At 47.4% G+C, this 15,527-nt stretch overlaps 2 protein-coding genes across 2 annotated transcripts in view; one reads left to right on the forward strand and one right to left on the reverse strand.

The window, feature by feature from the left end:
* Window positions 1-11,517, reverse strand: part of Eftud2 (elongation factor Tu GTP binding domain containing 2) — a 44,582-nt gene extending 33,065 nt beyond the window's left edge. The window contains exons 1-2 of the mRNA XM_051158792.1: window positions 11,385-11,517; window positions 7,558-7,666 (exon numbers count right to left, since the gene is read on the reverse strand). Coding sequence (XP_051014749.1) covers window positions 7,558-7,662 — 105 coding nt within the window. The 5' untranslated portion in view covers window positions 7,663-7,666; window positions 11,385-11,517. The remainder of the gene's footprint in view (window positions 1-7,557; window positions 7,667-11,384) is intronic.
* Window positions 11,518-11,766: 249 nt separating this feature from the next.
* Window positions 11,767-15,061, forward strand: Ccdc103 (coiled-coil domain containing 103). Its single transcript, XM_051158800.1, has 4 exons — window positions 11,767-11,864; window positions 12,949-13,104; window positions 13,422-13,554; window positions 14,497-15,061. The coding sequence occupies exons 2-4, from the start codon at window positions 12,962-12,964 to the stop codon at window positions 14,941-14,943; spliced, it is 723 nt and encodes a 240-aa protein (XP_051014757.1). The 5' UTR covers window positions 11,767-11,864; window positions 12,949-12,961; the 3' UTR covers window positions 14,944-15,061.
* The last annotated feature ends 466 nt before the right edge of the window (window positions 15,062-15,527 follow it).

A 15,527-nucleotide genomic window follows, 5' to 3' on the forward strand; every position in this document is an offset into this window, starting at 1 on the left:
TAGAAATTACAAACACACCCCTATATTAAATTTTTCACTGTGCCTGACAAAATCGGTTTTGAAAAATGATCTTGTTGACAGACAATAACCAGAGCTGTCGAGACTGTGGGAAGCCACAGCCCTCCATGCTGTGAGTGGGGAAGTGGTGGTGCTGCTTTGGAAAGATCCGCAGTTCTTCAAAATGTTCAACATAACATTAACTACAACCAAGCAGGTCTAGTCCTAAGCACTAGTCAGGGTTTCTACTGCTGTCATAAACACCATGGCCATCTGCGGGAGGAAGGGTTTGTTTCTGCCTACGCTTTCACATCATAGTTCACTCCTGAGGGAAGTCAGGGCAGAAACCTGGAGGTAGGAGCTGAAAAGAGGCTTGCTCCTTGTTGCTTACTCAATCTGCTTTCTTTCTTTTTCTTTTTTTCTTTTTTCTTTTGTGAGGGGGATAGGTGTAAAGACAGGGTTTCTCTATGCCTGTCCTGGAACTCATTCTGTAGACCAGGCTGGCCTCAAAGTCACAGCAATCCACCTGCCTCTGCCTCCCGAATGCTGGGAGCAGAGGTGTGCGCCACCACCCAGCCTTCATTCTGCTTCCTTATAGCAGCTCGGACCACCAACGCAGGGTATCATCGCCCACAGTGAGCTAGGCACACCCTCACCATTCAATCAAGAAAATGCACCACAGGTTTACTCATCAGCTGGTCTGGTGGGGGACATTTTCGAAATTGATGTTTACTCTTCTAACAGGACTCTAGCTTGTAAAGTTAACATAAAACTAGCTGGTACAAGTATGAACCTCAAATACCCAAAATTGCAGATGCAAAGACATATTAATAATTATACTTGGTAGTATTATTCATAATAGCAAAAACAAAAAAAAAACTAGAAACCCAAATGTAGATCAATTTACGACTGGGTGAATGAAATATAGCTTTTATATGAAATAATACTTGGGAATCAAAAGAAATGAAGTGCATGCGCCACCTGAGTGCATTTGCGTCAAGACAGATGAACTAACAGAGGACATAAAGTGAGAGTGACTGCGTGTGAAAGGCTATGCTGCTTCATCTCAATTCCATAAAATGTCCAGGGCACGAAAAGAGAAAAGAGAAAGAACATAAGGCTCAGGGACGCAAAGGTCAGCAGGTGTGGAGTTTTTTCCTGGATGATGAGAATGTTCTGAATTGATAGTGATGATGGTTGTATGACTTTGTGAAGATCCTAAAAACCACTAAAAAAGTCCTCAACAATTAACTGGCCCCAAATGAAGTCCTTACATATCAACTTCTGATAACGAGCAACGCTGTTCTTCATCAACTAAAAGGGTCTTGGTTTGCGGCGGGGAGGCCATTCTACTTAGCTGAAACAGCAAATGAAAAGACTTGAGCCAAGAGCTCGTGGGGACTGTGAGGGCTAGCCAAGGCGCTGACATGTTAGGAGCAGAGGGACGACGGGATAAGGGTAAACTGAAGTCATGCAGGAGGTAACCAGACACAACAGCAGCCTGCGTTTGCCACCCTCTTCTTTCTTCCACCCTTCTCTGGAGTGGAAGTTCTGGTGTCTTTAAAAACTCAGTTATGTAGCTGGGCGTGGTGGCACATGCCTATAATCCCAGCGCTCAGGAGGCAGAGGCAGGCGGATCGCTGTGAGTTCAAGGCCAGCCTGGTCTACAAATTGAGCCCAGGATAGCCAAGGCTACACAGTGAAACCCTGTCTTGAAAAACAAAAAACTCTCAGTTATGTAAACATGTTTTGTTTTAATCCCAGGTGTGGGATAAGGGCTAGTTCCGTTTGTGCACAGCAGCAGACTATTCGTATGATGCAGGCTCTGAGAAGGGCTCCTTGTCAGCTGCAGAAAGTTAATTCTGAGGATTCTGGAGAGGGAGAGGGAGGGGCTCCGAGAAAGGGGAAAGCTGCTGGTGCTCCCCATGCTGCTCCTGGTTGCTGTTGACGCAGTGTGACAAGAAGTTGGAGATCTCCTGAAACAAAGAGTGGACCTGCCCCAAGGACCCCACCAATCCTAACCAGCAGGAAGCAGCTAAAGAGAATTAGGCCTCCTGTCCCCACTAAACCTTCTCTCTCTCCTACCTGATGTTGGAGATTGGGGTGGAGTAGAGAGGTAGAGACATAAGAAACCAAAATAAAATAAATAAAACGTATGCCTACACTTCTCCAACCTTCTTCTTCCCTTTCAAGTCCCTAACACTGATATGAGACAGATATGAGAGAAAAAAGGGATAGAGAATAGAGAGGAAAGGAAAAAGATCCCTGAATAAAGCCAGGGGTGGGAAGGGGGCGGTGTGGTCACTAGCCTACTTCCTGCTGATTAGGGGTGTGGAGCTCCTTGGGGGCAAGTTTGTTGTTCCTTCTTTGCTCGTGACTACTTAACAAACCTCGACCTACAGCAACCAACAGCCCCCTCCAGCCCCCAACACACACCTCTCAGGGCCCTAGCATGTATACCCTCTAAAAAGTCCCCAGAATTCCAAACATCACACAATTGCAGAAACTATCTACAGCTGGCAAAATCATGACCCTGCAAGAGCACAAGGCAAATTATAGTCAGCTGCTGTGAGGCGGCCCCATATCCCCACACCTGGGATTAAAACAAAAACATAGTTTTGTAATATTTCTGTGTTTTTAAGAGAAACCAAAACTCCAAAATTCTTACTACAAAGAACCTTCCAAATTATGGGTTCAGGGGACAGAGCGTATGTCCTCACTGAGTCTCTGGCCCTGACTTTATAGTGGTTTTTAACTAGGGTAATCTGCAGCAGCAGTTATAGCTCAGTGCCTTGGATACCAACTTCAGAGGGGGGGTGGGGGGGGTGGGGTGTGTGTGTGTGTGTGTGTGTGTGTGTGTGTGTGTGTGTGTGTGTGTGTGTGTGTGTGTTGGGAGCAGGGAACACAACTCATCATTTCCCATCTTGAGAACATACTGGAAAAAGGCTAGTTAGGCGCCTACTGCAGTAATTTAGGAAAGAGACGGTGAGTTGCACCATGGGAGCTGTGAAGATGGTGAGAAGAGGCTGAATCCTAGAAATATTTTGTAGAATTGAGTGTTTTCTCATAAACGCAAACATGCTTAAGGAGAGAGAGGAGGCCCCTGATGTGAGCAGTGGGGGCAAAGCAGAGTTCCCACAGGATGAGGCGCGGTTGAAGAGCAGTATGGGAGGGGCTCGGAATCCGGCAGGGCTAGGCATCAAGGACAGACGCCAAGCAGGGCATAGAAAGCTGAGGCTCAAGAGAAAGGTCATGGAAGACAGAACCCCAGGGGTCTTCTGGTCAGAGCTTACCTGACAGACCGGATACGATGACCAGTGCAGTGTAGGGGTGGAGGAGAGGTGCAAAGATAGAGCTCTAGGCCTTCTGGCCTCTGGAGGCCTAGCTCACCAGATTATAGTGAGAATTTTGGTTTCTTGTAAAATCTGGTTATGTTGGGAATGTTTTTGTTTTACTCCCAGGTGTGGGATATGGGGCTGCTTCAGATTGTCCACAGCAGCTGACCATGATGTCTTGGGCTCTGGCAGGCATGTGATTTTGCCAGCTGTAGATACTTTATGTTTGGAATTCTCAAGACACTTGAGAGGGTATAAATGTGAGAGCCACAAGCGGGCCTGTGGCAGCGGCTGCTCCTGTGCCTGTTGCTCCTGCTGTTGTTTGCTGTATTGCTGGTTGGATATCCTGACTACAAAGATCAAATTTGCCCCAAGGACACCCCTAATCAGCAGGAAGGAGTCTAACGAAATCGACACCCCCTTTCCCCTCTATTTTTCTTTCTCTTCTACCAGGGGATTGGGGGGAGTTGGAAGGGATTGGGGTGGAGAAGAGTGGTAGGAAAAAGAATCCAATATAGTATCTACAACTCTGGCTACAGCAGATGCTGAGGCAGGTCAGGTGAGACCCTGAGACTGGTGACTTTGACAAGAGCAATGTCCAAGGAGTAGGATAGTAGGTTTGAGAGCAATGGGAGATTTGAAAACAGCTTCAACAACTCCTGAGGCACTTAGGGATGCAAGGAACCAGGGAAGAGGTAGAGTGAAGTTAGGCATGGAGCCAAAAAAGGGCCGGTGGTACTGGTGACGTTTTGTTTTGTTTTCTTTCTTTTTTTGTGCTAGTATGTATCCCTGGCTGTCCTGGAACTCACTGTGTAGACCTCAAGCTCAGAGATCCCATGCCTCAGTGCTGGGATCAAAGGTGTGCGCCACCATGCCAGAGGTTTTTTTTTTTTCCTTTCCTTTCTTTTCTTTTTTCTTTTTCTCTCTTTTTGAGACAGGGCTTCTCTGTGTAGCCCTGGCTGTACTAAATTCACTTTGTAGACCAGGCTGGCCTTGAACTCACAGAGATCCGCCTGCCTCTGCCTCCCTGAGGGCTGGGATTTACAGGCGTGTGCCACCAAGTCCGGCTTTGCCAGAAGATTTAAGGTATAGCAACAAGTTTGTACTGTGACAGGGATGACCCATTAGTGAGGGAAAACTGATGGAGCAGCAGAGGGAGGGGAGAAGCACTGTGCGAAGGTCTTGAGTGTGAGAAGGGATGAGGGGTAGGATTTAGTTGACTGAAAAACAACTCATCCACAAGAACAGAGTGGAAGGCATTGTATGGAGTGAGGTGGGTAAATACAGCAGTGGGCGTTTGTTTTCCTTCACACAAATTCCAAAATGCCAACCCACTTTTTAAAAAAAGAATGCAAATACCTACAGTGCTGGGCTGCCTGGCTACCTCCTGCCATCTGTATGTTCTACTTCTACTAAAGCAGCCTGAGATGACGCCAGCTCTTTCAGCAGCCAAACATATCCTACTGGTGGTGGCTCCAAAATAGCTAGCAAGCCAGTCTTCTGTCCCATATGGCTCAACGCACTGGGAATGTAACTGTGGGCTTTTATGTAATAACTCCTGACTCCTCTAATCGTCTCCACAGGAGCATCATGCAGTAGCTCAAACGAGCTGAAAATAAAGCTAACAAGCATCCTTTTAGCACCCACCCCCTGCCCCGTCTGTTAACAAACAGGGTTCCTCTAGGAACCTCATCCTCCCTCATTCCCTTGTTCCCTCATATTCACGCAGTGGTCCAAGCCCACATCTTCACGTGGATGCTGGCAGCACTGTGATGAAGTCAGGACTCCAACCCTCCTTTCATTGAAAGAAAAACTCCAGCATTTTGCTTTGACCATGTCATCCCTGACTCTGTCTTCTTTTTCTTTTAAGACAGGGTCTCACTGTGTAGCCCTGGCTGTTCTGGAACTTGCTCTGCAGATGAGGCTGGCCTCGCACTCACAGATATCTGCCTGCTTCTGCCTCCCAAGATCTGGAATTAAAGGCATGCTCTAATTCCATTTTAAGAATTACTTAATTTGCTGGGCGTGGTGGCACAGGCCTATAATCCCAGCACTCGGGAGGCAGAGGCAGGTGAATCGCTGTGAGTTTGAGGCCAGCCTGGTCTACAAAGCAAGTCCAGGACAACCAAGGCTACACAGAGAAACCCTGTCTCGAAAAACCAAAAAAAAAAAAAAAAAAAGAAAAGAATTACTTAATTCACTTTTTTGTTCCAGGGCCTCTCCTCTCCACCCTGCACCTTGGCAGTGCTAGGCACTAAGTCCAGGGTCCCTCGTGCACAGCACGGAAGCACATGCCCGAGAGGCTCTCAGCCCACCTCTTCAAGATCCCCTACCACCGCACAGGGCACGACTCACCTGGCCACAGACAGGGACACACTGACGATCCGAGCTACTCTCCTCTCAACACACCTACGCGGCCTCAACTTTCTTTTTTCTAGTGCTTATTTTTTCTAACTTGAGCAACATTTTCTTCTATGGTGACTAATGACAGCCAGAACTGTTCCCATTTTCCGCTGCCTTGTGAACTCGTGCCTCCTTGTTAACCCAGACCGATCCGCTGCTGAGAAACAGGGTATGTCTGCTCTCGTTGTCTGACAGCTTTACACATTTCTGTGAGGAAGTCGGTTGTTCTCACCCCACCCCCTTCTCATTCCCACTGAAGTCATCCTCCCCAGAGACCCCACGTTCACCACATCTACGGTGTACTCACCATGTTCTGAAGAATGCTAACACATGACAGCAACTTTGGGTCCTATTGTTATTTGAATGCAAAATGTGTCTCACTTGCCCATGCTTGAACACTTGGTCCCCGGTTAGTAACACTGTTGTGGGCTGTTGTGGGACATTTAGAAAGACGAGCCTTGAGGGTCACAGTGAGGGTCCAGCTGCTGTCCTCTGCTAGCTGGAACCCTGAGATATGACTAAGTAGCTGCCATAGAGCCAGCTGCTGTCATGTCTTCTCCACTATGAACAACTGTAGTCCTTCAAACTGTGAGCCACTTAAATTTATTTTCACTACTATTTTTTTTAACGCGGTTTTGTTTTTTTCTTTAATTTACCTTTATTTTATGTGCATTGGTGTTTTCCTTGAATGTATGTCTACATGAGAATATCAGATCCTGGAGTTACAGACAGTTGTGAGCTGCTGGAATTTGAATCCAGGTCTTCCATAAGAGTGGTCAGTACCCTTAACTGCTGAGCCATCTCTCCAGCCCCCTTTTTACTAATTCTTTAGAGCTGTATTTTTGAGACAGGATCTTATTTAGCCCAAGGCTTCCTCAAACACATGATAAAATTGAGGCTGACTTTGAACTCTATTTCCTGCCTCCATTTCTAAGTGCTCAGATTACATACACTCCTAGCTTGATAATAAAGTGCCTTTGGCAGGCCTCAAACCATTCTGGACTTCAGCTCCCACTCTTAAACTGAAGTAACAGGAATCTGCACCCACCCTCCTTTGTATGCCTCTTTTAAAATCTGGGCACTAACAACGTTGACTTCCTACTCCTAAATTGGGATTACTCATGATTGTCAAAAGATGCCCTGGGAACTTGGAGAGCTATTACAGAACTATTACTAGAGCTCAGATTATCTACCCACCTCATGAAAGAAACCCTCTTACTTCCCCTTTTCAACTTTTAGGGGCTAATATAAAATCTCAATAAAAGTCATGCTATAAGAAAGGCAACATTAGCCAGGCGGTGGTGGCACACATCTTTAATCCTAGCACTCGGGAGGCAGAGTGAGATCGTTGTGAGTTCAAGGCCAGCCTGGTCTACAGAGCAATTCCAGTGCTACACATAGATCCAGGGCTACACATAGAGAAACCATGTCTCAAAATACAAAAACAAACAAACAAGGCAACATTAGCCAGGCAGTGGCAGCACTTGTCTGTAGACCCAGCACTCTGGAGACAGAGACAGGTGAGTTCTAGGCCAGCCTGGTCTAAACAGTGAGTTCCAGAACAGCCAGGGCACACAATCTGTGTGCTTGTCTTGAAAAACAAACAAACAAAAGCAACTTAGAGATACCTGCAGAGAGCATTACTATTATTTTTGTTGTTGTTGTTTTGTTTTTTGAGATAGCGTTTCTCCATATAGCCTTGTCTGTCCTGGACTCACTCTGTAGACCAGGCTGGCCTCGAACTCAGAGATCTGCTTGCTTCTGCTTCCCTGGGGAACATTATACTTAAAAGGAAAGGAATAAAGAAAAGTGTTTGTTTTACCTCATCAAGGTCTTTTGTCTCTCTTCCCAGTTCATCATCATCTTCATCAGAATCAAGCTCTGGTCCAATATAATTCCCAAATTCATCATACAGGTCAGTATCCATGACGCTGAAATTCAACAGGAGAATAGTTAGGGTCTGGCAAGTAATGAAACCCACACCCCACCCTCACCTTACCCACCTCTCCTTCCAGGGCTAACTAGTGACTGACCAATCTACTCAACAATCTCCCCAGAGTCCAGAACCTTCCCACTTCTCTGCCCTGCTCCTTCTGCCTATTCACACCATGCCCCCATCCTTTCATTTATTTGGGGACAGGGCCTCTTTGTTGCCCAAGCTGGTCTCCAACTCTACATAACTCACATTGGCCTTGAACTTCCGATGCTCTTGCCGTAGTCTCCTGAATGCTGAGAATACAGATATATTATCATGCCTGGCCTTATTTTATTTTCTGTGTATGGGTGTTTTGTTTGCATGCATATCTATGTACCATGTTCATAGGCACATGGCACCCACAGAAGCCAGATCCCCTGGAATTGGAATTATAGACAGTTGTAAGCTAATGTGCAGATGACGAGAATCAAATCTGGGCAGCCAGGGCTCTTAATCACTGAGCCATCTCTCCAGTCGCACTTGGCTTTATTTTGAACTTTAAAGACAGGCTCTCACTGTTACCCAAGCTGGCCTTGAACTCTCGATCCTCTGCCTCCCGAGTGCTGATATAATATATACAATTCATGACGAGTCTACCTTCCTCTTCAAAACTTATTTAATCAATTAAAATTATTTATGTGTGTGTGCATGTCTATGTGTAATGATATGTACATGTATCAGAAGACAACACTGGATCCTCTGGGGAGCATGAGGATTGTCACGTGGGTGCTAGTCCTACCCCCAGTCTTCATGACTACCTAACAGGTGCTCTTAAATGCTGAGCCATCTCTCCAGCATCTCACTTTTAAAAAAAATTTAGCCAGGCACGGTGGGGCATGCCTTTAATCCCAGCACTCAGGAGACAGAGGCAGGTGGATCGCTGTAAGTTCGAGGCCAGCCTAGTCTACAGAGTGAGTCCAGGGCAGCCAAGGCTAACACAGAGAAACCCTGTCTGGGGTGGGGGGGGGGGACTTAACCTTAAAGTACCACAAAAATTAACACTGGCAGGTTGTTCTTCCTACTACACAGGCCCCACCAAGTCTGACAAACTGTCGCAGTAATGAACTACACAGCCAAGGATGCAAACCAGGATCGTATGTTTGCCCGAAGGCATCTTTATTCTTTTAATCTAGAACGATTTTTTTAGGCTTGACTTTTACAAGCAATGATTTTGTTGGAGGGGACGTCCCCTCATGTGGATTTGCCTGGCTATGTATCTTGAGCAGGGATGTCACCCAGGGATGCTCTGCTGGTTTTGATGCAGTTACGACTTGTTCCTATGATACTAACTTCGGTCCCTTGATTATGATGGCAGCTGACAGGCTTTTTGGTATAAAATTACTCATTTTCCCTTTATAATGAGTAAGAACTATGAAGTTTTTAAAAAATAATTTATTTTTATCTTATATGCGTTGGTGTTTGCCTGCATATTTGTCTGTGTGCGGGTGTCAGATCTTGGAGTTACAGACAGCTGTGAGCTACCATGTGGGTGCTGGGAATTGAACCCAGGTCTTTTGGAAGAATAGCCAGTGCTCTTAACCACTGAGCCATCTTTCCAGCCCCGAACTGTGGAATTTTTTTTTCCCACTTCAATTACTGAAATTCTGTTCAGAGGACTAGTTTACACCCCACCTTTCAATTTTTTCCCAGATGTTCAATTTCTCATTTCTCTGTGATGCTGTAACATTGTGGACTCTCATCAGTACTGTCTGTCCTGAGTCTAGTTAACTAGTTATGAGGTGTTATTCTCACCAGCTACTCTACAGCAAGCAGCAAAGTCTAGAGCACTGGAGAAGCATCAGGCATCCAGGGCTAAAGACCTCCGTCCGTCACAGCTTCACCTCATCTCTAACAGTGATGCCACTCCCAGGAGTTACCCTGCCTCTCTATGTATTTCTTCAAGTAGAAAACGGAATGGATAACTTATCAGAGCGCCACGGAGAGGGCTCAATGGGTAAAAGCCCTTGCTGTGCAAGCCTGATGACCAGAGTTCAATGCCGAAAACCCACAGACAAAGCCAGCTGCAGTAACACGAGTGTCTGTAACCCTAGGCGGCCTACAGGAAGTGGGAGGCAGGGAGTCTTCTGAAGCTCAAGAGCCAGCTAGCCTCGTACTCACAGTGACAAGGACACGTTACCTCAAACGAGGTCAAGAGATGAGCACCAAACCCTGAAGGTTGTCCTCTGACTTCCACCTGCATGCCACAGCACAGCTGCACCACCACTTATCACACACACACACACACACACACACACACACACACACACACAGGAACACACAAACCATGATTAGCGGGACATGGAGCCTTAACACCTGTCATCCCACATAGTGAGCTAGATGCCACCCTGAGATATATGAGAGACCCTGCGTCAAAAAATAATAAATGTTAGTCAGCATAAAATGTGACCGATGCTGAGTATGAGAACCCCTGTGTTCCTTAGTGCTCACCTGCCAGGACCCCAGGCAGCACCTTGCACGGATAAACACTTAATAACATTAACTGAGTGGAATGTTTAGTTCTGAAATTCTGGCAGTTCTTACAGGAGGCTGGATACCTTGATGAGCTCTGCTGAGCACTCACCGTAAATAAAATACAGAATTAGAGTGCTAACCACTGGCAATTAAGTATAAGTCATTATGGAAACTCTGATACACTTAATTTGTTTTTATTTCTAAGGAGCTGCCACATATATGTCCATTCCATTCTCCCAAGACTCCCATCAAGTGACGGCACAAGCTTTTCCGGAGAGTTGTTTGTTGAAGAAGCCAAGCTCATTCCTGCCTCAGGACCATTGCACTTGTTGGTCCCATTCTCCTTTGGCTATTTATACCTTGTTATTTCACTTAACTCAAGTGTCTCCTTTAATGTCACCTATTTGTAACTCTAAAAATCCCTCCCTATACACCTGCCAAGCCACCCTTACACTAATTTCTTTGTGTGCTGTAGGGTGCTTAGCATCAAATCCTGGGCCTCACACTTTGTCACTGAGTTACACCCCCAGCCTAAGTAAACAAATCGTTTTAGTACTTGGGGAACAAGTTTGTATCTATCTGCTATTGATAAACGTTAATCATAAAATTGGAGCAAAAAGAAAAACAGTGCCTGACACAAACTAGCCACTCAAGTTTAATTAAGCAAAGATAGTTTCTAAATACTCTAAACCTGCATCTTCCAGCTACAACGCAGATCCTCAAAGGAATGCTGAATCTTTTCTATTTTGGCTTTTTGAACCAGACTCACTGCTTGGCCTAAGCTGGCCTTGAACCGATAGCAATGTTTCTGCCTCGATCTTCAGAGCAGGAGAATTTGGCATTAGCCATCGCAGCCAGCTCGAAGGCCAACAGTTTGAAGATGGAGACAGCTTGGCGGTGAGAGCAGGTACCGATGGAAGGGGGAGTGGCAGGGGTCTGGGTTGTTAAAGCGCCACTTTTACTCAGGGGCAGGATTTTAACTACACAGGCTATCGAAGGAACCCCGGAATCATCACCGGTGTGCGCGTGTGTTGGGGGTGGGTGTCTTTCATTCCCTCTCCCACTCCAGTCTCCAACTTAAACGTGCGTTAACCGAAGGGAATAAAAACTATATAATCGCCCCTTCCCAAGCTCATGTTTCTCCCATTTCCCACACACACCCCCCACCCCCAGCCCAGGGTATTCTTCCCAGGTCAGCTTACCCGCCACTTGCTTCGCCGAGCGCCCCTAGTCCGCCGCCTGAGCCCGCGCTTCCGCCGCACGTCGCGACAACGCCGGCGCCGATATCCAGGAAGGACCCCCGAGCGCGTCGCCTACCTCTCCTAGGAGGCCAGCCCGCTGCCTGAAGAACAGCGTCGAGGGATGCTGGCCTCGGACACAGAAACAGGACAAGACAACTTGTTAGTCTTCAAACCAAAGAGTGAACTGCTCCAAAGAAAAGCGTGGCCGGAGGATTCACGAATCTGATCAGGCGCCTTGGGACAACCTGAACGGTGGGGGTGGGGGGTAGGGGAGGGCCTTCGGGCCGGCACGTGGGCAGGCTAGTGAAGCCGTTGCTAGGCAACAACCGCTGTTGGGAGGGCGGTGCACTAAGGTGTTCGAACAGATCCCGGACTTGCCCGAAAAGAAAGCAAAGCAAGGGATCCAAGACTGGGGCTGCTGAGTGAGGGTCTACGGACAGAGTAAAGAGGATTGCTCAAATAGTTCTCTAATTGGGGAAGGTTTAGAACTCGATAGGTGGGCGGTGGGAGTCTGTAGTCTCTGCCGCTCTCGAGGCTGATCCTGGAGGAAGGAGTATGAGAAGTTTTGGAGGGAACAACCTGGACTACATAGCGAACTCCACACACGCCCCTAAATATTGCATAGGATCTGAGACACTTGAGTTCATTTGTTGGCTGGCTAACACAGCCCACTACATGGCATCCCGCATTCCCTCTTGAGGTTGAAGATGGTTGTGGCGTTTGCTTGCTGTCCAGCTCATTTCCTGCCCTAGGGCTAGCTGATCACGAGTGAACTAAATCTAGCTCGGGCTCACAAGGATTCTGAGGTAGAAAGGGGTGTCATAGTAAACGTCAGAGCCCAGACGGGAACACATAGATTCCTGTGAAAACAGCCCATCAGACTCATACCAGGGGGCAGGAGAACTTTCAGGGGGGTTAGTTCAGGACGGGAGATAATGCCCCACAAACCACAGAACCTGAGCCTTCAGCCTACCGTTGGCCAGGGGTTTGAGGATGAAGGCCAATGAGCTTTTCTGTCACTTCTCCTCCACTCCCTGCTTAGGCATTGCTTTTGGTTTAGATGAAAATATTTTTTTTTTCCTCCATTAAAAACATTTAATGAAGTGTGAAATTTTATCTTTGAGCTCAAGGGTAGCTAGTGTGTGTGTGTGTGTGTGTGTGTGTGTGTGTGTCTTTTGTATTTTTTTTGGGATCAAACCCAAGGCCTGGCATCTACTAGGCAAACTTCTGCCACTGAGCTAGCCCTTAACATTTAAAATATTGTTAGAAGCCGAGAACAAAATGAAGACTTCAAGCTGGAAGCTTTCTGTTCTGTTTTCAGTGAGGCCTCAGATACGTCTTCATCATGCAATCCCATTTGATCTGTAAAGGGGGGGCTAGAGTTCTGTAAAGGTCCCCCCACCACCACCCCAGGATAAGCATCGGGTTGCTTTGGGTCATTTCACATTCTGGCAAAGAATCCCAAAGTATCATCCTTACGCTGCCAGTGAAGCTCTGCCGAGATGCACTCTTCTTGCCTTCCCAGGCCTTCTTTAGCCATGGAAAAGAGTGATGTAATCAACTTCAAGGCCTTGGAGAAAGAGCTGCAGGCTGCACTTGCTGCTGACGAGAAATACAAAAGAGAGAACGATGCCAAGCTGCGAGCAGTTGAGCAAAGGGTGCCTTCCTATGAGGACTTCAGGTTGGCTTGCAGCTGTTTTTCCTCAGGCTCTTCTGTCATGGTGGGCTGCGGATGTTAAAAGCCGGCAGTGTAGACTCAGATCACTCTAGGCTTCTGGCATGCCCCTGACTTGGTGATCTTACCCAGGCCCCTTAACCTGTCTCAGACTCAGTTCTCTCTGTAAAAGAGAGAAAGTGCTGTTATAGTTACTTGAGTTGTTCTATATAAGACACTGAGCACAGTGTCTAGCCCATTTTGAAGTGCATGGTCCAGCCAAGTAGTTGGCCCCTATTCAGAGACTCATTAAGCTCATTCCCCAATCTCTGTCTTTCACCCAGAGGCATTGTCCTTGCATCACACCTGAAACCTCTGGAACAGAAGGACAAGGTGGGAGGAAAGAGAATTGTGCCTTGGAACTGTCACACTACTCAAGACAGAACTTTTCAAGATGTGACCACTGAAATACCCCAGGTGGGTGCGGGCTAGCTTCTTTAGCCCAGCAGGATTTCCCTGTGCTAAAGCTATAACTCCCTTTTTCTTCTTCTTCTTTTTCTTCTTCTTTTTCTTCCTCTTCTTCTTCTTCTTCTTCTTCTTCTTCTTCTTCTTCTTCTTCTTCTTCTTCTTCTTCTTCTTCTTCTTCTTCTTCTTTGAGACAGGGTTTCTCTGTGTAGCCTTGGCTATCCTGGACTCACTTTGTTTTGTTAGTTTGTTTGTTTTTGAGACAGGGTTTCTCTGTGTAGCCTTGGCTGTCCTAGACTCACTTTGTCGACCAGGCTGGCCTTGAACTCACAGTGATCTGCCTGCCTCTACCTCCCAAGTGCTGGGATCAAAGGCGTGTGCCACCACGCCTGTCCTCTTAAGGCACATATCTCCTCTTTATGTCTCATGGAAGCCAACAGAAGCAGGCTTTTTCCTTCCAATCCCAGAACAGCAATCAGATGCTTGGACTGAGTTGAGTTGGGCTCAGCATTCTGTTCCTTCCCAGGTCAGGTGGTAGGTAGTATCATGCCCCTGTGGCAGTATTGGAGAGGAACCCAGCCCGTCAGACCCTTGACAGTACTTTGAGTTTCTTTTTCTCTTCGGGAGATTTATAGTAAACTCCTCCACTCTTCTCTGACTTACTCTAAAAGGCCAAGAGCTATGTTTCCTTTCTCAGGAGAAAAACCTCAGTACAAAAGAGACCTTCAAATCATAGCCGCGATTCTTTTGGCGTGCCCTCCCTCCTCTCCCCTCCCTCCTCCTCCTTTCCTCCAAAACTCCCTCATCTAAAAATGAGGCCCCAGAGACCAGCCTTCCCTGAGCTCAGAGAACAGTTGCAGTGGTAAAATGAAAACCCATACCATACCCCACCACCCACATCACAGTTGCAGACTGGCAAGGTGAGCTCTGCACTCCTTTCCCTTTGAAATGCAGGAGCAAGCACCCTTCCAGCCCCAGACCTCTGCAGAATTTTACCGTGATTGGCGGCGCCACTTAAGAAGTGGACCGGAGCGCTACCAAGCCCTGCTTCAGCTTGGGGGTCCCAAGCTGGGCGACCTCTTCCAGATGGATGTGGGTTTTGGACTTCTCGGGGAGCTGCTGGTGGCACTGGCTGAACACTTTAGGCTTAGCGACCGGGCGGCAGTTCTGGAGATTCTGCAGAGCTTGGCTAACACTGGGCGATTCGCCTTGAACCTGAGCCTGCTGAATGGTGCCGAGCGAGCGAGCTGCCTGCGCTTGTTTCAGAAGTTGCAGGCCAGTGGCATGGAGGAGCCATCTGCGGGACTCCAGGGAGAGGAAAGGCCCCTACAAGAGCTGCTAGAGCTGTACGGGGGTGCATTGATAGGACAGGCTGCCCTCAGTGGTCTTCCAAAGGATTAAAAAACAAAACAACAACTTGTTTTACTTTATGTCTATGAGTGTTTTGCCTGTGTGTATGTATGTCCACCATGTGGGTGCCCAGTGTCTGAGGAAGCCAGAAAGGGAGCCACTGAAAGTGTAGTTACAGATGGTTATAAGCTGCCATTGTGGGTCCTCAAATAAAAACCAAGTCCCCTGGAAGAGCAACCAGTGTTCTTAACCACTGAGCCATCTCTCCAGCCCCCTTGGAACGGATTTTATGGTGGTCATCTTGGGGTGTCTGCAGAATTGTTCAAGGGACTGCTGTGAGAAACCCAGAGCCACTTCCCTTTTCAAGTAGTAGGCTTGCCCACTTTCCCCAACCCATAATTTTACCTGTGTGGATCCCCAAAATAGCCAAGGGCCCAGTTGGCTGAGAGTGTTTGCTACCCATCCCTCAAGGCTGCCATGCCCCTAGCCTACAAGCTCTGAGAGCCTCCTCTGAGGTGTGTGTGGGGGGGGGGGGAGGGAAGAGGGTGGGGAGGAGGGGAGGGGTAGGGGGTGGGGGGGCACTGAGAACAAACTCACTGGCCTTTAAATGACAGATAAGCAGTGATCACAACAAC

The sequence above is a fragment of the Acomys russatus genome, chromosome 16 (genome assembly GCF_903995435.1).
Source record: "Acomys russatus chromosome 16, mAcoRus1.1, whole genome shotgun sequence".
NCBI lineage: Eukaryota > Metazoa > Chordata > Mammalia > Rodentia > Muridae > Acomys > Acomys russatus.

Coding starts and splice junctions, on each gene's coding strand:
- Ccdc103 (XM_051158800.1), top strand. CDS start 12,962: ATGGAAAAGAGTGATGTAATCAACTTCAAGGCCTTGGAGAAAGAGCTG. Junction 13,105..13,421: donor CCTTCCTATGAGGACTTCAG/GTTGGCTTGCAG, acceptor TCTTTCACCCAG/AGGCATTGTCCTTGCATCAC. Junction 13,555..14,496: donor TGACCACTGAAATACCCCAG/GTGGGTGCGGGC, acceptor TTTGAAATGCAG/GAGCAAGCACCCTTCCAGCC.